The 24,946-nt window shown below is 46.0% G+C and overlaps 1 protein-coding gene across 3 annotated transcripts in view; it reads left to right on the top strand.

Moving 5' to 3' along the window:
* The window catches only part of WDR36 (WD repeat domain 36), a 178,845-nt gene that overhangs the window by 141,540 nt on the left and 12,359 nt on the right, over positions 1–24,946 (top strand). For all 3 annotated transcript variants that reach the window (XM_029571826.1, XM_029571843.1, XM_029571834.1), the window contains 4 exons: positions 7,213–7,358; positions 15,919–16,035; positions 16,886–16,967; positions 21,745–21,932. In XM_029571826.1, coding sequence (XP_029427686.1) covers positions 7,213–7,358; positions 15,919–16,035; positions 16,886–16,967; positions 21,745–21,932 — 533 coding nt within the window. The remainder of the gene's footprint in view (positions 1–7,212; positions 7,359–15,918; positions 16,036–16,885; positions 16,968–21,744; positions 21,933–24,946) is intronic.

Genomic DNA, 24,946 nt, shown 5'->3' with positions numbered 1-24,946 from the left:
AGTGCCTTCCCCTTGCTTAAGAAGATTAAAAAATTGGTTAATCGAGAATGGGATTCCCCGGATGCAGATCTTACGGTGGGCAGGGCAATGGCAAAGCTATACCCAGTGATGGAAGAGACCTTGCACCTGCTAAAGCTGCCAAAGGTGGATGCGGCAGACTCCACCTCACTAAGAAGACAACTATTCTGGTGGCGGTTCAGCCACTCTGAAGAATGTTTAGGATCGTAGATTGGAGATGCAGTTAGAAAGGATGTTTGAGGTTTCTGCCAAGTCTCCGGGTGGCGATCTATGGCAGTCTGATGCAGATTGCCTACTTATGCTGGGTGCAGAAGGCTGAGGAGCAGAGTTCTGCTCATCCCAGCAGCTCCATGCAGTCAGCGTGCTTGGAAGCTGGGGTAGCTTATGTGATGGATGCGCTATATGATTTGGTGCATATGTCTGCCAGAAGCATGGTTTCGGCAGTGGCAGCTTGCAAGTTGTTGTGGTTATAAAATTGGTCAGCGCACACATGGTCCAAGTCTGAGCTCTGTAATCTCCCTTCAGAGGGAAACTTCTATTTGGGGAGGATCTTGACCAGCTGATGAAGAATAGAGAGAGTCGAAGGGGAATAGGTTGCCAGAAGATAAGAGGAGTGACAAGAAAAGTTTCCCAGCTCGTTCCCATTTTTGGGATACGAGAAGTTTTCTTTCAGGCAAGAGTTCCTCAGCATGGGGACAAAAGCAGTCTTCGGGAAGACAACTGTCCTTTCGAGTCTCCCACAGATCCTCCAGAGATTCTGCCGACCAGGGCAGGAAAGGCATCACAATGAAGCCAGGGCGGTCCAGTCCTCCATGGAGGCTGTGGGGGGCAGATTAGATCAATCTATAAAGAATGGACCAAGGTTACCTCAGACCAGTGGGTTCTGGAGGTGGTAAGAGATGGTTATGCCTTAGAATTTTCGTGCCCCATCGGGGAGGCCTTTTTAGAGTCCCATTGTTTGTCTCAAAGCAAGCAGGAGGTGGTGTGGGATATGCTGCAGAAGTTGCTTAGATTGGATGCAATTGTTCCAGTACCTCAATCTGAGCAAGGTCGGGGGAGGTACTCAATTTATTTATTGGTTCCCAAAAAAGAGGGCACGTTTCAACCCATTCTGGATCTACAAAGGGTCAATGTGGCCCTGCAGGTTCCGCGTTTTCACATGGAAATGTTGCGCACAGTGATAGTAGCTGTCCACAAAGGAGAGTTCCTAGCTTCTTTAGATCTAACAGAGGCCTACCTGCATATTTCCATTTGGGCGGATCACCAGATGTTTCTGAGGTTCATGGTAATGGGACAACATTTCTAGGTCAAAGCTCTTCCATTCAGACTGGTCACAGCGTCGCAAATCTTCACATAGGTGATGATGGTAGTTGCGGCGGCAACCTTGAGACGAGAGGGAATTATAGTTCACCCATATGTGGACGACTGGCTCATCTGGGCCAAGACAGAGGAGGAGTGTGGTCGCTCAGTGCAGCAGGTGATGGACAGATTGCGATCACTGGGTTGGGTAATAAACCTGACGAAAAGCCATCTGGTTTCAACCCAGTCACTGGAATATCTGGGGGTGCTGTTCGATACTCAGAGGAGCAGGGTTTTCTGACCTCAGACAGTGTCGAAGTTGCAGAGACAAGTGACGTACCTGAAACATCTGCTGGTACATAGCATCTGGGATTATTTGCAGGTTCTGGGTTCCATGGCGTCCACATTGGATTTGGTTCCATGGGTTTATGCTCACATGCGACCCTTGCAGAAAGTGCTCTTGTCCTGATGGAATCCATTGTCAGAACAGTATCAACTGCCTTTACCGGTCTCTCGTGGTGGCTGTTGTGACAACCTGGAGAAGGGAGTGGATCTGGAGTCTCTGGACTGGGTAGTGGTTATTACAGACGCCAGCTTCAAGGGTTGGAGGGCAGTCTGTAAGGGGCTGTCAGCTCAAGGTCTTTGGATGCTGGCGGAGGCGGCCTGGTTGATCAATCATCTAGAGACGAGGGCAATTTGCAGGACCCTATAAGCATTCCTGCCTTGAATCAAGGGGGACGGATGGTAGCATACATAAGTTGTCAAGGAGGGATGAAGAGTCACGTGCTGGCCCTGAAGACTCAACATCTCTGTGTGTAGGCGGAACTTTTCCTAGAGGGAATAGCAGCGTCTCACGTCGCAGGAGTGGACAATGTGCAAGCAGACAGCAATTGGATCCGGGAGAATGAGAGTTGTCCCCGGAAGCCTGGGCTCTCATTTGCGACAGATATGTCATCCCTCAAGTGGACCTCATGGCCATGTGGGGCAATGCCAAATCAACTTGATACTTCAGTTGCAGACGAAAAGTCACGCTAGTGTGTCCATGGCCGAGAGGAGTTCTGCTGTACGTATTTTCACTCTGGCCCCTCGTCGGACGCGTCTTGTGGTGCATAGAGATGCATCCATAGAGGGTGGTTCTGATGATACTGGAGTGGTCGCACTGGCCATGGTTCACGGATTTGGTGTGTCTCGCAATGGATGGGCCTCTGATTTGTCCATCTCCCATAGATGCTTCGTCAAGGACCCATATTCTCGGATCGGGAGGATCACTTTTGTCTTGCGGCTTGGCTTTTGAGAGGTGGCAATTGCGATTAAAAGGATATTCAGAGCCATTTATTTCTACTCTGCTCCAGGCTGCAAGACCACCTACTTCTCTAGCTTATGTCAGGGTCTGGAATGATTTTGAGTCTTGGTGTTTGGAGCAGCGGGTGAATCCGCTGGGCATGGATATTCCTCATATTTTGGCCTTTTTGCAACAGGGGTTATCAAAAGGGTTGGCTTATAGCTCACTCCACATTTAGGTGGTGGCCTTGGATTGCCTTACGGGCAAGATGCGAGGGAGCGCCTTGGCCTCTCACCCTGATGGTTGTTCGCTTTCTGAGGGGCATTAAGCATTTGCATCCTCCAGTGAGTAAGGTTTGCCTTGATTGGAGTCTTAATTTGGTTCTGAAAGGGCTCTGCGGGCCTCAGTTTCAGCCCTTGCGAGAGGAGCGTTACTAAAGGTCCTGACCTTGAAGAGAGTGTTTTTGGTGGCCATTTGTTCGGCAAGACGGATTTCGGAGCTTCAGGCTTTGTCCTGCAGAGATCTGATCTTGCGTATTTCCCCTCAGGGGGCTTACGCTGAATACTGTTCCATCCATCTTACCAAAGGCGGTGTCCTCTTTTCATGTTAATCAGACGGTTGAGCTGCTGGCCTTTCCGGAGTGGTCTCAGGATTCGCCAGAGTCCAAGGATCTTCATCTTTTGGATGTGCGCTAGGTTCTGTTCCAATATCTTAAGGTCAATAACAGTGTTTGGTGATCAGATCATCTCTTTGTGGTGTTTGGTGGGCAAAGAAAGGGATCAAAGCTTCTAAAGTCATGATTTTGCGTTGGCTAAAAGAGAACATTTGTTCGGCTTATATTTGTAAAGGTGGAGTAGCGCCGTTGGGTCTGCACGTGCACCCTATAAGAGCGCAAGCTGCCTCGTGGGCGGAGTGTCAGTTGGTTTTGCCTCAGGAGATATGCAGAACCGTGAAGTGGTCTTTGCTCCATACTTTCACCAGACATTACTGTTTGGATGTTCAGGCTCAGGAAGATGCTGCATTTTGTGAAAGTCTATTGTGTGCGAGTCTTTTGGGTTCCTGCTCAGTGCAATGCTTGGGTATATCCCACTTGTCTGAACTGATCTGGGTATGAACAGAAAAGGAAAATTGGTTCTTACCTGCTAATTTTCGTTCCTGTAATACCAAAGATCAGTCCAGAGACCCATCACCTGGCTGCCGAAAGACCAAATTTCCTGTTTATATTCTCAGATTGTATCCGCAAATTCAGGCCAGTTCAGTATGGTGCGCTCAGGCCGAGCACACCGTTAGCGCTTGTTTTCCACACGCTATTATTACCCCTTATACAGTAAGGGGTAATAGCGCGTGAAAAATGAGCTTCCAACCCCCCCCTTCCCCGAAACTAATAGCACCCTCAACATGAAAATGCATGTTGATGAGCCTATTAGTCCCGCACGATACAGAAGGTAAAATGTGCAGCCAAGCCGCACATTTTATTCTCAGAAATTAACGCTTGCCCGAAGGCAGGAGTTAATTTCGGCCGGCACCAGGAAAGTGTACAGAAAAGCAGAAAAAACTGCTTTTCTGTACACCTTCCGACTAATATCATAGCGATATTAAGTCGGAGGCCCCCAAAATGAAAAATCTAAAAAAAAAAAAAAAAAAAACTGCCCGCGGGTTGGAAAATGGATGCTCAATTTTGCTGGCATCCGTTTTCCAAACCCGTGGCTGTCAGCAGGTTCGACAACCGACGCCGGTAAAATTAAGCATCGTCTGTCAAACCCGACGACAGCCGCCACTTCTGCCAATAAGGAGGTGCTAGGGACGCGCTAGTGTCCCTAGCGCCTCCTTTTTACCGCGGGCCCTTATTTGCATACAGAATCGCGTGCCCAGGAGAGCGGGCGCTCGCCTCTGAGCACAGGCTGTCCCGCACATTTTACTGAATCGGCCCGGTTGTAAATAGATTGATCCACTGAGGTTAAGCAGTTATCCTTCCTTACAAGAAAGTGGGGGCTCCAGTTATGGGGGACTCAACCCCTGAGTTAACTGTTTGCCCTAGTTGGGGGTTCAATTTTATCTACTCATTGACTTGGGTACAGATCAATACTGAGGGACTATGGGTGGCACTCAGAGATGTAGCAGTGCCTCAAAGTTTGGTTCTCTACCTCCATCTGCTGGTAAGGATGCAAAACCCACTTGTCTGGTCTGACTATTAGCAGGTAAAGAACCAATTAGGAATGACAATTAGCAGGTAAGAACCAATTTTCCTATCAAGCAGATACAAAGGATGTTGAAAACCTATACAGATCTCTCTATTTAGACCCAACATAACATGCTCCTTGACGACTGAAATTGTAGTCTCAAAGATATTGCTCATCAACCCCTTGCAAATTTAAATAAGGTGATACATTGCAAATATTATTAAAACCAGGTGCCTAACATGTTTATATCAAGAAATTCAATCTGTCTCAAAGGAGAAAGGGGAAGTGCCAAAATTGACAGTACATGGATGTTGCACTTTGGATCAGTGCTTGAAGAAAATAGATAAGACAGTCATTTAAAGTATTGATACATTGTTATTTTCTTCTTTCTCTGTTGTCATTGTTGCTGCTTTCACATTTTTCCCTTGACAAAGATTAGGTTTCTGAATCCAAACACATGCCAGCCGCCTTGTTTTAATGATACTTGTAATTTTATCATCTGATTTAATTTATAATGTGTGGATAGTTAATGTCTTTAATATTAAATTTTCAGTGTTCTCAAGGAGCCTGTGTTATAATTCACATTGATCTCTAAACTAGCGGATTATATCAGGTACTTCCCTATCCCCAGAGGATTAAGTATGCAACTGAGACAATGGAGGGTAAAGTGACTCGTCCAAGGTCACAAGGAGTGGCAGTGGTATTTTGAACCCTGTTTTCCCTTGTTCATAGCTCACTGCTCTAACCACTAGGTTACTCTTCCACTCAATAGTGAGGTTGCATTATTGAATGTACTGTACATACAAAGTTAGCCAGAAATGTTTATCCAGTTAACTGCTATCCGGACAGTGACTGAATATGAACCTCTTAGAAATTTGCAACTGATATTGCAGTTCCTCCCATTCCCTGCATTTCATAGTTCAAGGGATCTCAACGTTTTTTGTTTCTAAGGCCCTCCCCCCTCCCTTGTTAAAAAAAAAAAAAAAAAAAAATTTCCTCTGCCCCCCACACCGACTATTATTTTTTTCCTGTATATAGATCAGTTAAAAAATGAAATGTATATTAGGTTTTGTTTCATTACTTTTTGTTAGATGTGATGGACCATCTAGTGCAAGGCTTCCCAAACTTTTAGCCAATGTGATCCCATTTTGGCATTTGAGAATTCATATGACCTCAGAGGACAGCCAAAATAAATTAACAGGGATGCAATCTCCTTCCAACAATCATTCCATTCTCGCCCTCCCTGTTTTACTGCTGATCCTCTCCAGCTAGTCCCCTCTTACATCCCCTCTTCTCACCTTCCTCTCAGCTGATCCTCTCTCACCTCCAAGCCATTTTTATAATCCCCAGTTGATCTTCTGTCATCTTCCCTCTCTCTCATGTCCCAGTCTCCCCCTCCTTCCCTTCTCTCACATCCCCCCCCCCAAATGATCCATCTCATGCCCAGCTCCTCTCTTACATCCATCAGTTGATCTTCTATCATTCCTGCTTTTATCCTCTACAGCCAATTCCTCTTTAGCTGATCCTTCTGTTCTGCATCTGATCCCTCCCTTCAAACAACCCTTCCTCCAAACAATCCCCTGGCCAGGGTCAGCAGCAACATTTTCCTTTGGGCCCTGGGCCAAAGTTGGATGTCAACAGGTGAGAAGAAAGGGCAGGCTAATGAGAGGGGAAACATTTTTCTCTTGGGTAGGTTCAGTGGTGGGCGAAGAAAAGAGAAGTGGCCACCTCACTGGCACATGCACACTCAACCCACCCTTCACCTCATGGCTGAGTATCCACCATTTTCCCGTTTCCTGGCCTAGGCTTCTCTTTTTCTTTTTCCTTCTCTTTTTTAGTTATTCGAACCAACATACTTTGCTGTCGCTCAAGATGGTTGTAGATATTTTTATAACCCACTTCTTAGCTGAAGTTAGGCCAGGAGAATGGGATGGAGGTGGATTTAGCGGAGGAGGTGATCAGAGCAAAGTGAATCACATCTCGCCTCGCTCAGCGCATCATGTGATCTCCTTCCATAGTGATTTTCTAAGCCACCTGCTTTTCTTCTTTTGAAAAGTAGGCTAATAACAATTAAGTAGTGTTATGTAAATGTGCTAAATGTTTAAAAATTAAATGCAGTCTTACATTGTGCTAATTATTATGGAAAATGTTCCATGATCATTAATGTATTTAAAGGTATTTACTAAAACTTTGATACTGGAGATGTAAAAAAAAAATCCCAATTTATTTATTTTGATTTTTAAGTTTTTATTTAACAGTATAAAATCAGTTCAAACATGTTATTTTAGCATTACTGTCCCAAAAATAAGCTAGGCTATATGAGTCCCCTTTTTACCACCAGATGAACACATCTAGGACTCAAACTCTCTATCAGTGTTGATAAGAATTGCTTGTTACATATGACAACTTAAAATTGTTATGTTTCTGTGAAAGAAGTGGAACCTACAGAAGATGAAGCTGAGACAAGGGATGAAATGATAGAATATGAATCACCAGAGCAACTGGAGGCACACCTAGTGACAATGTCTACATTACCCCAATCAAGGTGGAAAAACCTCCTGAATCTAGATGTAATCAAGGTAACCGTTATCTCCACACATCTATTCAAAGTGCTCTGATATTTTAATATTGGTTTCAATTCACCCCTGTTATTTTGCGGTTATGGAAGGTAAATATCTTTCTGGTTTTGAATAGTAATTGCCATAAAAGGAGATACTTGGGATATTCACAGTTTGGTCATAAAGAAATTCATGATGGCTCATGAAAGGATACCTGGAGTACACAGAAGGCAGAGCCACATAGATGCTTCATAAATACCCTTTGTTCTACTCACTAATGGCTCTTGAAGGGTTATTCACCCACACACAAACAACTTTTCTTTGCCTCCCAGAGCCTTAAAGACCTGCATAGTTTTACTTCTACCAAATAGTGGAATGTCTTCAGACATTCCCTTATCATAACCACACACAAACCATAGGCTGCAGAGAGAATTTATACCATTCTTCTTTCCCTCTCATGGCAAGAAAGGGAAACCTAGCTTAAACAGTCTGTGCGTTATCCTGTCACATGCCATGAATTGTAAATGTGAAGAAAACTTCCACTGTCTACATACCACTGGCTGTAGTTTCCTATGCAAAAGCTGCTTTCCTAGCTTCTAGCCAGATGGACTCAGGACCAATGGGTTATGCTCCCCTGCTAGCAAATGGAGACGGAGACAGATTTAAAAGCTGACGTCATCCTAGATACACCCCTGCAGTGACCTCAGCCCTTCAGTATTTCTCCGTCTCCTGCAGATGGTTAACGTACCTCTCCCTATGGGGATTGCTGTACTTTTTGGAAGTAGAAATTCTACATTGAAATTGGAGAAAAACTTGAGCCCCGCTCTCCTGCGGTGATGCCTAAAGGTCCCTCCCCCAGTTGAGAATTCCTGAGGTGATTTCCAAGATCCCTCAGAGGTGTGCCTTGGTCCAATAGCCAGTTTCTGGAATGGAATTTGCTGCTTAAGCAGCTGAAAGGCAGCGGGTGCAGGAAGCCAAGCACGGTGGTGACAGCCAAAGCCCTCTCCCCCTGCAGCCGGAGACCTTCTCTATACTCAGCTGGTAAGTGCTGAGCCCAGGTAAGTAAAAAAAAAAAAAAAGAGAGAGAAAGAGAAGAAAATTTATCTCCCGATTCAGAGACATTTGGAGGGGTTTCAGTAAGACTTCCACCAGTCTCCTTGCTCAGCACGCTGTACTGACATCGTTCCCGATACCGTTGGGGTAGGGGAAAGTGGGCTTCCTTGCGGGTTGAGCTGCGCCCCCCCCCCCGGCCCCCCGGTGGCCTAGGCCCCACTTTAGGCTTGGTCGGCACACTGCATGGTAGGCTGCGGCGGCACCATTTTGGACGTGTCATTGTGCATGCTGTATTGCCCTCCATAGACCGTCAGTAGAAGCAGTGCACATAACATCGCACGTGTACATACGCACACAACCTACTAAGTACAGAATACAGGTAAAGCCAGGCGCAGGGGCTGTGCGTGCGCCTTGCCACGTCCGGCCTAAGTGCCCGAAATCTGTGCGCTTAAAATTTTAGGCGCAAACTGACAGAACATACAGTTACCGCCGCCAGTGGCTCCGGCAGCCAAAAAACATAAGCATTTTTTTCTCTTTGCTGCTTGTCATATTAGGGCTTCACAGTCTGACCTGGGTTCCAACTTATGTCAGCACTGTGAGGAAGCCCAGGTTGAGTTGGCCTCCCTGGACTTTGCTAAACCCGGCTCCTCCCATTCAGAGGATGGGTTAGCCACAGCTTTAACTTGATCTGTGTACCCCCGGGACTGGGTCATCTGTGGGAGAGGGAAATTCAGCAGCACCTACCCTAGTACTTCCTGGGCTAGACATGGACCTGGCTGCCTTCTCTTGTGTGGAATTTTTCCAGGGCCTTCAAGCCTTCGTAAAGGCGCAGTCTGCCTCCTCACTTGCCCCTGTCCAGATGGAACCTCAGCCAGTAAGCCCTCCATCTCCTAGTCCTATTGGCAGACATGGAGGCATGCTTCACCTCACCAAGGGTATGCCTGGTAGGGACCCGGACGACACAGACAAAGAGGAAGATACAGATTACTTGGAAGATGAGGAAATTCCCCCTGGTTTAGAACCGTATCGGACCATGTTATGGTTTTTCCATAGAGACGAATTGCCTGCCCTGGTTTTCCAGACCCTGACGATGCTGGGAGTTCTTGGGGTGGACTGTATGATGGAACCAAAGAAGAATCCCATTCTGATTTCCCTATGGGGAAAGCCTCTTGCTACTTTCCAGCACTGGAAGCCATACAGGAGTTGATTGACCTAGAATGGGATGCCCCAGAAGCAAGTTTTAAAGGGGGATGAGCGTTAGTAGCGCTACACCCACTGGATCCGGCAGTGAGAGAGCATTTGCGTTTCCCTAAAATGGATGTGCTGGTCTGTGCCGTCTCTAAGCGAACAACTATCACAATGGAAGGAGGAGCAACCTTAAAGGATGCGCACGATAGACGGATAGAGGGCATCCTTAAACAGGCCTTTGATGCAATAGCAATGACTTTAAAGATTGTTTTTGTGCCCTGGTAGCTTTTTCGTGCCTACTCCTCTCTCAGGAGATGGATGATTCAGGGGTGAATTCCAGAGCGGTTATGGAACCCACCACTGCCTTTTTAGCTGATGTGGGCTCGGATCTATTCCGTACTTCAGCCACAGGAATGGCCTCGGTGGTGGCAGTGAGAAGACAGCTGTGGCTGTGGAATTGGTCTGCAGACGCAACCTCCAAGGCAAATCTTACAAAGATGCCCTTTAAAGGATCACTCCTTTTCGGAAGCAAATTGGAAAAGCTGGCCAGTAAATGGGGCGAATCTCCAGTTCCCTGGCTACCAGAAAATAAAGCAGTTACATGCCCCTTGCCTATGAGAGGTCGATCCAGGGTCTCCCAACGTTTTCGCCCCTACAAAAATTTGACATTTCAGAGATCTCAGCCCTTTGGGAGATCTCAGTCCTTTCGTAGTCAACAGCCCAAGAGAGGGGCAGGCTCAGGTTCATCCTGAACCCCCCAATGAAATTTTGCTGACCCACCCTCGGAACAAGAAGATAGGAGGTCAGCTGTCCCTCTTCTTACCAGAGTTGGGTCGAGATCACTTCAGACAAATGGGTACTGGAGGTCATATGGGAAGGATATGTGCTGGAATTTCACTGCACTCCTTGGGACATATTCATGATGTCTCTTTGCCACTCCCAGCACAAGAAGCAGGCAGTGGAGACTACTCTTTTAAGGCTCCTCAGGATGACGGCTGTAATCCCAGCACCTGTGCCCATGGAAAAGATGGGGTGTTATTCCATCTATTTCATCGTATCCAAGAAGGAAGGTTCCTTTCACCCCCATCCTGGTTCTCCAGACCATCAACCAACATCTACGAGTGAATCATTTCCGTATGGAAACCCTACACTCTGTGATAATGACCGTACAATCAAGGGAGTTCTTAACTTCTCTAGACCTATCTGAGGCCTACCTACATATTCCAATCCGTCAAGAACACTGTTTCCTATGCTTTGCGGTACTGGGTCACCATTATCAGTTCTGGGCACTGCTCTTGGCCTAGCCACCACTCCCAGAACATTTCTAGAAAGACTTCCACTAGAAAGTCCTACGGACTGAAGTAGAGGATGTTTTCCATGTGGTGTGTGCAGAAAGTCCTAGAGCCATTCTCCTGCCCCGCACAAAAACTGCTTGATTACCTTCTACACATATCAGAGGCTGGCTTAAAAAAAACAACTCTTAGAGTTCATCTTAGTGTAGTTGGCGCATACCACCACAGTGTAGATGGTACGCCCATCTCTATACAGCCTATAGTTGTATGTTTCATGTGGGGCCTGCTTCAATTGAAGCCTTCCCTAAGGCCTTCTGCTGTGTCTTGGGACCTCAACATGGTGTTAGCTCAGCTGATGAAAGCTCCTTTTGAGCCACTGCGCACCTGTGACCTGAAGTACCTGACGGTCATATTTTTGGTGGCAGCCACTTTAGCACGCAGGGTCAGAGAGCTCCAGGCCTTAGTGACTTATCCACCTTATACTAAGTTTTATCATACCAGGGTAATCTTGCGTACGCACCCTAAGTTCCTGCCTAAGATGGTGACAGATTTCCATTTTAACCAGTCAATTGTCCTGCCAATATTCGTTCCCAGGCCCCAATCACACCAAGGTGAACAAGTCCTGCACAGTTTGGACTGCCAACAAGCCTTAGCCTTCTGTGTGGAGTGGACAGAAGCCCATAGACAGTCCATCCAACCTTTTGTTTCTTTTGATAAGTATAGTTTGGGTGTTGCCATTGCCAAACAAAAAATATCCAGTTGTCTAGCAGATTGCATCTCCTGTTATGCCCAGGCAGGACTACATCTTAGGGGTTAGTTCAAGGCTCATTCTGTCAGAGCCATGGCAGCATTGGTGGTCCACTTGTGAGCAGTTCCCGTGGAGGAGATCTGCAAGGCTGCGAAATGGAGTTCTTTCCACACATTCACATCTCATTACTGTCTGGATAGGGATGGCCAATGCAACAGCAGTTTCGGCCAGTCTGCCCTTAGGAACCTGTTTGAGGTATAGAACCCAACTCTCCCAATCTAGGGCCTGTTGTTTGGGTTCTCCCCCTTTTGTTACCAACAGCACCGGTGTTGTTGTGCCTATTGGCACCTGCTTAGATGTCTGTTGGTCCCTGTTTTGTGTTGGGGAACAGCCTGTAACTAGGGATTCACCCATGAGAACTACTGTCCTGCTTGTCCTCAGAGAAAGCAGAGTTGCTTGCCTGTAACAGGTATTCTCAAAGAGCAGCAGGATGTTAGTTCTCATGAAACCCGCCCACCACCCTGCGAAGTTGGGTTTCTCCTATTTTTATTTTTAATCGTAAATCTATGTTTACGATTAAAATCGTAAATCTATCCATCCCCCCAGACCTAAGACAGGAACCCTGCCTTCCAACCTTCAGGAAGAGACTTAAGACTTGGCTCTTCAAACAAGCTTTCCCGGACTCCAGCTAATGTCCTTCAACTTCAAGTTCTATAACACAACCAGCTCTTTTAACTGTTCGTTGTAAATATTTAAAATGCTATTAACCTTTTCTTTTTCCTTCCTCTCCCAGTTTAAGCATCCCTGTTTTTTGTAACTGCTTTCTTCCGCACTACAGTTCCAGTTTGTTTTTTCTTTCTATGCATCACTGTTTTAATGTAAACCAGCATGATGTGTTTTTATCATGAATGCCGGTATATAAAAACCTTAAAATAAATAAATGTTACCAGACTGAATAGGGATTCCATGTGGATGCGTGGTATAGGGCATGCTGAGCATACTTAGTGTGCCTAGTCAAAGTTCTAGAAACTTTGACATAAGGTTTCCACATCGGAGCTCCATCTGATGATGTCACCGATGTATAAGGACTAACATCCTGCTGTCCTCGTAGAACACCTGTTACAGGTAAAGCACTCTGCTTTCTTCCCTCTGGCTAAAGGGGAACTGCTCCAGACTTGGAACTACATAGATCTCTGCTCCATTACTTTTATTCTGAATAGTTACTGTGTCTGTTATCTCAGACTCTGAAGTCGCTTGGCGTGACTGGGGGTGACTCTATTGCTTTGCAAAAGACAGATCCTTTTTGGTCACCCTATGTAAGCATCTTGTTTCTTTCCCCTCCTGGATGCAATTCAAGAGCTGATTGCCCTTGTATGGGATGCTCCAGAAGCAAAGCTTAAAGGGGGACATGCTTTGTCGGACTATACCCCTTGGAACCAGGGATGAGGTGAACACATATGTTTTCCGAAGGTGGAAATGCTGGTGTGCTCTGTGTCTAAACAGAACACCCTTCCGGTAGAAGAAGAAGAGCAGCTGTACAAGATGCTCAGGATAGGAGAATTGAAGCTATCCTTCAGCAGGCCTTGAGACCATGGCAGTGAATTTGCAAATTGCCTCTTGTTGGACCCTGATGGTTCGAGCGAGTCTATGCCTCTTTGGGAGCCTGAGGGAACGGGGTCAAATAGTGGAGCGTTGTTGCAAGGCCGCTTCCTTATTTGATGCGGGCTGTGAAATGAGAGCAGCTAGACGTCAGCTGGGATGTGAAATTGGTTGGCAAATACAATTTCTGAATCCAATCTCATCAGGTTACCCTTTAAGGGTTCTTTTTTATTTGGAAGTAAGTTGGAGAGCATAGTACACAGTTGAGGGGAATCCAGGTCCCTCGTTTGCCAGAGGATAAGAAGTTGGTATTGCATTCTTTTGGGCAAGAGAGCATGCTAGAGGCTGCAGCCGTTGTTGTCCCTATAGGGGAGTGACTACTCAGAGTTCTCATCCTCTTGGTAAGTCTCAGTCCTTTTGAGCCAGAAAACCTTGGAAGAAGATGGGTTCCGGGAGCGGAGCACCTCATCTATCTCACCATTATCAGAGCTGGGGACAGATCATATCGGTCCAATAGGTCCTGGAAGAGTTATGAAAAGGCTGTATTCTGGACTACATGGTAAGGCTTCTCTTGGAGGTGAGCGTCCAATTGCAGTGGTGATTGCAAGCTGATCTTCTCAGGAAAGGAGTTTCCATGGAAACGCTGGAATTTCTTCACAGAGAGGGTGATGAATGCATGGAATGCCCTTCTGGAAGAGATGGTGAAAATGAAAACTATTAAGGAATTCAAAGGGGCATGGGATAAATACTGTGGATCCTTAAAGGCTAGAGATTGGAAATAAAGAAGAGAGTGCATGGGGGTAGCTGGTGTGGCAGTTGCTACCCTTGATACTGTTGATACAGTCTTGATATTGTTAAAGCAACTCCATCATTGCTCTGTGCTTCAATGGCAATGGGAAAAGGGGAATTGGATTCAGACAGCAACCAACGAGGGCCTCGACTTTTATGGTTTGGGGAACTAATAAACGTGGGTAACTTGCTGATGCCGCACTTACTACCCTTAATCACTAGGCCTGATACTTTTAATGCAACTCCAGCATTGCTTTCTGCTTCCACGGCAATGGTTAAGGGAAATTGGATTCAAACAGCATCCAAGGGCCTTGACTTTTATGGTCGGGAAACTGATAAGCATGAGGGTAACCTGCACAGTGCACCAGGTACTGGCATAAACTTGCAGGGCAGACTGGGTGGATCGTTTGGTTCTTTTCTGCCGTCATTTCTCTGTTTCTATGGAATGGTAGTATGGATCGCTGGGGCGCCGAGGAGCTTCAATCGGTTGGAAACATGCGGTTCGGCTGGCATACTTGTGATTCGTCGAGCTTCTAGAGAGGCTTGGATGGGCAGAATAATGTCAGACAATGTGCCCATTGTGGCTTACTTATACACTCTGCATAGCAGAAGTAAATGTATGTGGCAGGGGACCCCAGCGCACACAATGACACGTAAGTATTTACACACACATCGCTTGGCCAGGCCCCCATCATGCCCACCTCACGCCCATGCTCCATCCCTTTTTAGAAACTTATTACTTGTGCGCACAGCAGGAGATACACGTCTTCGGGCGGCTTTTAAAATCCGCTCGGCACATGCTGTCCCAGCTTGTACGCATATCTCCCAGTTTTGACGCATGCAGGGCTTCAACAGGGTACAAAGTTGAACATGACATTGTTCTGCAGTTTTTAATGCAGAATTACTGTTTGCTGATTTTAGCTGATTGAAAATGGTGAATATGGCATGTGCAAACATTTGGACACCCAGTTGATTCATTGCTACTTTAACACATGCCATATTCACCATATTATTATTTTCAATCAGTTAAAATCAACAAATACCTTCAGACCTGCTTCAATGTGCACAGGAAGAAGATATGAGGGATTGGGAGAGAGGGGGGGAAGACAGACTCCTAGGAATAGCTATTGTATTTGGAGTTGGACGGAATGTTGTATCTTTATGTTCTAATGTATGAGGCAAAAATGAATAAATACATGAATGAAAAACAAAATTGCAGAATGATGTATTTAATACTGTGCTATGTAGAGTTTGTGCCAGCTTCTGTTCACTTAAAGATTCATTGACATGTACGGTTTGACAAGGGGTGCCTAACTTTTTGCATACAACTGTATGTCTGTATTCATTCATTCCTATTATTCATGCTCAATTCAACCTTGCACACAGCATGCCTGAAAGGAATCTCTGAAACTTATTTATATATCGCAAAGCATACATTCACTTCAGCCAGACATCACTCTTCCATGCACAATCAGAAATCTATCACAATTATACATTGTAGCACTAATAAACTGTATACACCTTCACTCTCCTCCTACTTATACACACAACAAACTCCCAGATATCTACTTCAGCATATACATTGCTTTTATAAGTCTATGCTCACTACTTCTGCATCATATACATCACCTTATTTGCATTTATACCTGGAAGAAATGCCACCACACAGTATATATTTACTGAACATTTTAATTTTAAAACAAAAAAAAAAGATTGAAATTGTCATTCTTTCTTTGCTCACTTGTAGATTGTTTTCTTTGCCACTATTCCCCCTTTACTATATCTGTCTTACAAAACTTAATATAATCTCTAATTCTCACTTTGTTATCCTCTTATATTCCTTTTAAACCTCAGATTATAAAGCCTGGGAGTGATGAGATCAAACTTTTAATTGCTATTTTCTAATCAACAGAAAAGGAATAAACCAAAAGAGCCACCTAAAGTGCCCAAAACTGCACCATTCTTCATACCAACAGTTCCTGGCCTGGTGCCTCATTTTGCATCTCTTGACCAGGCAGATGGACCACAAGTAAGAAAAGATTTTATTTTATTTTGTATTTTAGGTTGATTTCCTTGGCAAAAGATAGTTTGTCTCCTTGACATTCTTTAAATTATTGTACATGGTATGAATTGTTTGTACTAAAGAGAATTCTAATATACTGCTTGAAACATATCTGTTCAAATAGAGGTCAATATTCAATGCTGGCCATTTAAGTAACTTATCTGATTAAGTTACGATATATATTCAGTGACCCGGCAAAGCCGCTGAATATACGTGTATATAACTAAGCTACATATTCAATTAGATGCAGTTCCAACACTGCTCTCTACATTAATGGTGGGGTGGAAGGGAACTAAAAGGTACTAAGAGCCAAGCGTAACAAGTAAGAGGAAAAAAAAAAGTGCATAGCTTGCTGGGCAGACTGGATGGGCCGTTTGGTCGTCTTCTGCCATCATTTCTATGTTTCTATGTGCACACTTCACCAGATAAGTCTACCCAGTTAAGCTTAGACCTGCTGTATGGGGAGTCCAAACTTAGATGTACACTTATACACCTAACTCCGAATATCAGTAATTAGGCATATAAGTTATACATCTAACCTGCTCTGCCCCCAGTGCATGCCCACTTTTTTTGTGCGTCGATTTTAGCCATATAAGAGACTTGTACAGCTAAGCAGTGGTCGCTGAACGTACGCAATTATTTGGCAGGCATACTTTGCCGCATAAGTCCCACTTATCTGGCTAAATAGCACTGAATACGCTTTGAATATTGGGCCCCTTATGTTTAGAAATGTATGTTTTACTTTCAGAAATGGTCACCATTTTATTACGAACAATGTAAATTCAAACTGAAATGTATGTAATTTTTTGTATTGTAGTCTAAAGTGGTAAACCTTGGCATACTGGCACAAAAATCCAACTTCTGCTTGCAACTTGAAGAAGCTCTAAGTAATCAAGATTGTAAGTTTTAATTATTAACTTTAACCAGCAAATGTACCCATGGATGTGTTGTTAAATCTTGCTGTGAAACTTTTTGGCAAAAGGAAGTCTTTTTCCTACTCCACAGGAACCCTCTGTTTCCTGTGGAGTATTCCAGAATTGAAACAGAAAGAATACCCGCCCTTTACTGATTAAACATTTTATTTCTTAGCATTCAGACAAGTTAATCCACAACCAATGGATTATACATCTCTACCAGCAGATGGAGATGGAACAAAGCTGATGTCACGGTATATATATACCCCTGCACTGACATCAGCCTGCCAGTATTCTCCGTCTCCAGCAGATGGTGAATGTGCATCTTCCTACTGGGGATTGCTTAAAAAAAATGGCCAATAAAGTGGGGTGAGTCCCAGGTTTCTCAGTTACCAAAGGATAAAAAGCAGGTACTGCGCTCATTCGCTGCGAAAGGTCATGCTAGAGGATTCAAACGTTTTCGACCCTACAGATGAACGGCTTCACAGAGGGCTCGACCTTTGGGTAGGTCTCAGTCTTTTTGTCTCAGGCAGCCCAGATAGGGGCGCAGGTTCGAGTGGCGGTGCCTCCTGACCCCCTCAATGAAGGTGTGCTGGCCCACCCCCCAGGAACAGGAGATAGAGAGTTGCCCCTCTCTGTTTTATCGGAGGTTGGTCAAGATCACGACAGACCAGTGGGTTCTGGAGGTGATAATAGATGGTTATGTGCTGGAGTTTCTCGACGTTCCTCGGGACATTTTCATGATGTCTCCCTGCAGCTATCTACAGAAGAGACAGGCAGTGTAGTATACGTTGTCAAGGCTCCTGAACCTGCAGGCCATGATCCCAGTGCCCATGTCACAAGAAATACAGGCCAATATTCCATTTATTTGTTGTACCCAAGAGGAGGGCTCCTTTCACTCCATGCTGAATCTCAAGGGAGTCAACCATCATTTGCAAGTGAATCATTACTGCATGGAAACCTTGCTCTGTGATGATGGCAGTACAGTCGGGGGAGTTTCTTACATCTCTGAATTTGTCAGAGGCATATCTGCAAATTCCCATCTGGCTGAAGCATCAGCTGTTTCTTCATAACATTGTTTTGGGGCATCATTATCAGTTTTGAGCGCTACCCTTCAGTTTGGTCACTGCGCCTAGAACCTTCTTCAAGGTCATGGTGGTGGCAGTGTTGAAAAAGGATGGCATTCTGTTCCACCTGTACTTAGATGATTTGCTAATTTGGGCCAAGAGTATGAAAGATAGTCTTCAGGCCTCGTGCAAGATGATCTCCTTGCTACAGGAACTAACTTGGGTGGTGAACTTGGTGAAGAGCAATCTACTGCCATCCCAGACACTGGAGTATCTCAGTGTTCATTTTGACATGAAGCAAGGCAGGGTGTTCCTACCGGAGATCCACATTCAGAAACTAATGGTGCAGGTGGGACTATTCTTAGAAACAATACGCCCAACAGTATGGTCTTACCTAAAGGTGCTCTGGTTGATGGCAGCCACCCTAGAGGTGGTTCTGTGGGCAAGGATGCATATGCGTCCTCTTCAGCGCACACTGCTTGCACGTTAGTCCATGGTCTCAGGACTACTCGATACAGCTTCACTTACCGGTGGAGATAGCATCCAACTGCAGTAGAGGTTGCAACGGATCATCTAAAGGAGGGCGTTCCCCTACGAACACCAGACTGGCTAGTTCTCATGATGGATGAGAGCCTCCAGGTTTGGGGGGGCTCACGTCAGGAGTTGACAGCGCAGGGGTGCTGGAGTTCAGAAGTGTCTGTCTGGAGTATTAATCAGCTAGAAGCCCAGACGTTTCAGTTGGCATGATTGCAATTCATCGACTGCTTGCAGGGTCAAGTGGTGTCATACAATGCGATGATAGTGCTTACATCAATTGCCAGGGAGAAACCAAGAGCCATCAAGGGTCAATGGAAATAGCTCAACTCATGGAATGGGCAGAAGTACATCTTCAGGAGATCTCAGTCTCACAAACTGCAGGAAAAGACAACGTAAGAGCCGACTTTCTCAGCAGACAGAGTCTGGATCCAGGAGAATAGGAATTGTCAAACTAAGCATTCCAGCTCATAGTGGGCCGCTGGGGCCTCCTGTTTCTAGACTTGCTGGCAACCTTGCACAAAGTGAAGGTTCCTCGCTTCTTCAGTCACAGGAGAGATCTGAAGTTTTTGGACATCATTGCTCTCGTGCAGGAGTGGCTGGAAGACAAGCTTCTATATGCCTTTCCCCTGTGGCCCATGTTGGGCAAAATGATTCGGAGGATCGAGAGACACTTGGGGATAGTGCTTCTGGTGGCACCAGATTGGCCCAGTAGGCCATGGTATGCAGATCTGCGGAGGTTCCTGATGGACTCTTCTCTCCGATTACTGGTCCACAGGGATCTGCTGCGGCAGGAGCCTATTCTTCATGAAGATCTGGCTTGATTTCTTTTTACGGTATAGCCCTTGAGAGGACTCAGTTGCTGAAGCGTGGATACTCCACTACTGTGATTTCCACCTTGCTTCAAGCGTAAAAGTTCTCCACTTCCTTAGCTTATAGTTGGGTTTGACGAGTGTTTGAGGCTTGGTGTGAGGAACAAGGGATTCATCCTCATTCAGTTAAGATCCCGCTCATTTTGGATTTTTGACGGTACAGGTGGCGGTTTTTGCCTGTTTCCGAGGTCAGGTGAATGGTGAACCCTTGTCGGCCCATCCGGATGTGGCCCAGTTCTTAAAAGGGGTGAACATCTTTGTCCTCCCTTGCGGTTGCTGGTGCCCTTGTGGAGTCTTAATCTGGATTTTCTGGTGGATCCCACCTTTTGACCATTGCAAAGCCTCTCATTGAGGTTACTTAATTTGAAGACTGTGTTTCTTGTGGCAATTTGTTCTGCGCATAGAGTTTCCAAACTGCAGGCCTTATCTTGCTGGGAATTGTTTCTGCAAGTGACTCTGGAGACGGTACAGCTGTGGACTGTTCCATCCTTTTTCCCGAAGTTGATCTCTGATTTTCACTTGAATCAAACAATTTCCCTGCAAACACTGAATAAGGATAGAAATGTAGATGAATATACCTGTTATGGACCTTGGATATCAAGCAGCATATCATGAAGGTTTCTAAACCTCTCAGGAAGATGGACTGTTTATACTCCACGGTGGGAGTAAATAGGGTGAGCCAGCATCTCGGGCTACAATAGCCCGCAGAAATAAGGAGGTTATCACGACTTCGCATGTGAATGCTGAGCAGTCTTGCCTAGTCAGCTTAGGGCTCATTCCGCTAGGGCTCAGGCAGTGTTATGGATGGAGATTAGATTGTTGTCTCCCATTGAGATCTGCAGAGCTGCAATGTTGTCTTCCTTCCACACCTCTTCCAGGCATTACCGCCTGGATGTGCAAGCCCAGGAGGACCCAACCTTTGCGCATGCGGTGTTGATCGGACCACAGGCAGCCTCCCACCCTGTTCGGAAGTAACTTTGGTACATCCCACTGGTGTGGATTAATCTGTCTGAATGCTAAGAAAGTAGAAATTATTATTTACCTGATAAATTCCTTTTCTGTAATGAGGACAGGTTAATCCACCTTCCTGCCCTTGGCTGCCAGATGGTGGTGCTATTGTCCTCCTGTGTGGCTGCGTTTCTCGGGACTACTGGTAAGTGTTAGATCCAGTCCCTAGATTAGTGATAATACACTCCTTGTCTGAGCTCAGTGTTTTTCTGTTAAGAGTGCTTGAATCGTTGTCTTTTAATAATTATGTCCATGAATTATTTAGTTGTTCACAGTTGGCTTTTGCAGAGAATACTGGTGGGCTGATGTCAGTGCAGGGATATATATACTGTGACATCAGCTTTGTTCTGTCTCCATCTGCTGATAGAGGTGCATAACTCACTGGTGTGGATTAACCTGTCTTCATTAAAGAAAAGGAAAATATCAGATAAGCAGTAATTTCTCCTTAGTGTGGCTTCACCAGTCCCCTTGGAACTGAATGTGCTACAAAGCTAAGCTCTATGGGGTTCATATTCAGCTACTCTGTGCTCAACTAGTTAAATGGATAAAACTATCCAGCTAACTTAGCCTATATATTCAATGGTGCAGGCACATCACTGAATATACCCAGCTATCCTAAAATTGGCCCAATAAGTTTATCCCACTAACTTTAGGAAAGTTCTGCATGACGACCAAACTTAGCTGGATAAGTTTCCATCTAACTCTGAATACCAGAGATAGCCAGATAATGTATTGAATAATAATGTATCTGGCTAACTCTGCTTCTCCCAGTTATGTTCCCAGAATGCTCCTAACTTATCCAGCCAAATTTTAGCCAGATAAATTACCCTGCTAGAATTTAGTCGGATAAGTGCCCAAATATTCATTTATCTGGATAATTCTGAATTACCCAGCTAAATGCTTCTGAATATGGACCTCTATATTTCCCCAATGGCAGCAAGTATCTAGTAGATTGATGTTTTATTACAATGCAAGACAAAAGGATCAAAGGAAATGATGAAACATGTTTCTAGATGGTTATGTGTTATAGGAGCTAGAGAGCTCAGGGAAGTTGACAGTTAATATCATTTTTGATGCCCATTATGGAACCTTAGTTTGGAAATGAAGTACATAGTTCAGTGGTTATTTGTAAATACTTAGTATCTCGCTTCATCATTGACGTGACCTCGGTGCAAGGCTGTGAGCTGCAGAAAGCATGAATTGGGGTGACAAAACAATACAAGCATAAATAATAGGGCAATATTTTTTTATCTCTTTGTTTTGGTAAATGATTAAAACCAGATGATTCTGCAGTTAAAATGCTGAAGGAGATGGGACCATCTGCTGTTGAAACAGAGCTACGAGGCTTGGCTCCGGAAGGCGGCGGCTCCATAGAAGTGATGCTCAGCTTCTTAAGACTGATCGGGAGCATGCTGAAGACAAAACGTGATTTTGAGCTGGCTCAGGCTTACCTTGCATTATTCCTTAAGGTAATTATGTTTATTCATTTGATATTGTGATTGAAAAATGCTTTTCATCATTTAAACCTGCATGGCGCCTTAAACTGACCCTAAGGGAGATCAGATCAGATCAGTCCAGATTCCTGGGTTTTGCCTCCCTTCCATCAGATGGAAACAAATAAAGTTTTACAGGCACCGCCTCTTAACCCGGTGTGCCACCTGCAGCTCCTCAGTATTTCTCTGTCTCCAGCAGATGGAGGTGGTGCAAAATCTGCAATTCTGTATCTTAAAAAAAAAAAAAAAAGAAACAAGAAAAAGGGGATATTCTCTGGTATGTAGCCAGATGGACTCAGGACTAGTGGGTTATGTGCTCCTTTGCTAGCAGATGGGAGCCAGGGTCATTTCAAAGCTGACATCACCCTAGATATACCCCTGCCATGACCTCAGTTCCTCAGTATCTCTCCATCTCCCTAGCAGATGTGGACACTATCCCCTCACTAGCATGGTGCTAGCGGGTTTAAAAAAAAAAAAAAGCGAAGCAATTTATCTTAAAGAAGATTTAGCCCCACTCTCCTGCAATGATACCTAAGGGTCCCTCCCCCAGTTGAGAATTCCTGAAGTGATTTCCAATCCCTCAGAAGTACCTTGGTCCAGTAGCCAGCTCCCAGCATGGACTTAGCCGCTGAAGCGGCTGAAAGGCAGCGGGTGCAAAGCCGAGCACAGCGGTGAAGGCCAAAGCCCTCTCCCCCTGCAGCTGGAGACCGTCTCTGCACTCAGCCAGTAAGCGCTGAGACCAGGTAAGTAAAAAAAAAAATCTTCAATCCAGAGAAAGAGAAGAGCTCCTGCGAGTCTTCTCCGGTCTCCTTGCTCAGCCGCCATACCGACTCCGTTCTCGATCCCGGTGAGGTAAAAAAGGGGGGGGCTCCGAACAGGTTGAGCAGCCTTTGATGGGCTAGGACCCGTTTTCGGCTCGGTGGGTCAGCCACGTGGTGACCCACAGTGGCGCCATCTTGCACACAGTGGGCTACGGCACCATCTTCCTTCCTTCGGCCGTCAATACGCGCAGGTCAGGCTGGCCTCCTGTGCTCTTTTACAACCACGCACACAAATGCACGCACAACCGCGCACATAGCCACGTGCGCATAACAACACACATATCGACATTGCCTGTGCGCACCAGACACCAAATGCACATACACAGAGGTGATGGCCCCGGCAGCAAAGAAGCTCAGATGATACTCCCTTTGCGCAGCCTGCCACATCAGAGCAGCACAGCCCGACCTGGAGTCCTGCATGTGTAAACATTGTGAGGAAGCCCAGGGAGGACTAGATTCTCAAAAGTTTTCCAAGTCTGGTCCATCCCAGTTGGAGGACGGATCAGCAATGACCTTATCCGACAGCGCCCCGGAACTAAGCAATTCCGAGATGGCGTCCTCACCGCGAGAGGGCATTTCAGTAACCCATACTCCGACTCCCCCAGGGATAAACATGGACTCAGGGGCCTTCTCTTGGTTGGAATTTTTACAGGGACTACAAGCCTTTGTTCAGGCGCAGTCAACCATGACCCGGGTGGAACACCAGCCCGGGGCACCTGATCCCCCCCAGCCCTGCCTGGGGACCTCGAGACATGCCTCACCTCATCAAGAGTATCCCTGACAAGGACCCAGATACCACAGATGACTATGAGGGCTCACTGGAGGAAGGGGAAATCCCTCCAGAACTGGATCCATAAAGAACTTCTTTCACAGGGATGAATTGCCAGCCCTTGTCTCCCAGACTCTGAAGACTCTGGGGATTCCAGGCAGAACCAAAGAAGAATCCCATCCTGGTGTCCCTTCATAAGGCCTCTTGCTATTTCCCAATGCTGGAAGCCATCCAGGAATTGATTTACCTGGAATGGGATGGCCTGGAGGCGAACTTTAAAGGAAGGCGGGCCTTGGAAGCCTTGTATCCTCTGGAACCCGTGACCAAGGAACGCCTGTGTTTCCCGAAAGTGGATGCCATGGTTTGTGCCATCTCGAAGCGAACAACCATTCCCATTGAGGGAGGGGCAGCATTGAAGGATGCCCAAGATAGACGATTAGAATCCATCCTTAAGCAAGCCTTCGACGCGACAGCAATGACACTGCAGATCGCTTCTTGCTGCGCTCTGATGGCTCGCTCCTGCTTGCTTCTTTCGAGAGAGGCAGATAATTCCGGAGCATAAGCCAGAGAGGCGATTGAACCTGCCGCAGCCTTCCTGGCAGATGCAAGCTCAGACTAGTGCGTACCTCAGCCAGAGGAGTAGCCTCGGTAGTGGCGGCCAGAAGGCAATTATGGTTGCGGAACTGGTCAGCAGACACAACCTCTAAGGCGAACCTCATAAGAATGCCCTTTAAGGGATCTCTCCTATTCGGAAGCGAATTGGAGAAACTAGCCAGTAAGTGGGGCGAGTCTCCAGTGCCTTGTCTACTGGAAGACAGAGGAAAGAGATCCCAGCGCCCCTCTTCCAGGAGAGCCCAGAGCAGAGGCTCCCAATGCTTCCAGCCCTACAGAAACCTATCCTTCCAGACAGCCCGACCTTCCGGGAGGTCTCAGTCCTTTCGGAATCGACAACCCAAAAGAGGAACAGGTCCGAGTGCAGGCTCGACCCGAGCTTCCCAATGAGAATGGGCAGACCCATCCACAGGAAGAGGAAATAGGGGGTCAACTCTCCCTCTTCTACCAACGATGGGTCGAGATCACGTCGGACAAATGGGTACTAAACATCATACGAGAAGGCTATGCTCTGGAGTTTCACAGCATCCCTCGAGACAAGTTTATGATATCACCCTGTCACTCCCACCTCAAGAGACTGGCAGTGGAATCCACACTGATAAGACTACTGAGTCTGAAGGCTATAATGCCAGTGCCTACATTCCAGCTAAATACAGGGCTTTATTCCATCTATTTTATTGTGCCCAAGAAAGAGGGGTCATTCCGACCCATCCTGGACCTCAAGAACATCAGCCATCATCTATGGATACTACACTTCCACATGGAGACTATCCATTCCGTAATAATGG

Source organism: Rhinatrema bivittatum, chromosome 1 (genome assembly GCF_901001135.1).
Source record: "Rhinatrema bivittatum chromosome 1, aRhiBiv1.1, whole genome shotgun sequence".
NCBI lineage: Eukaryota > Metazoa > Chordata > Amphibia > Gymnophiona > Rhinatrematidae > Rhinatrema > Rhinatrema bivittatum.
Note: the sequence above shows the minus strand (reverse complement) of the source record. Positions and strands in the feature narration are given on the sequence as shown.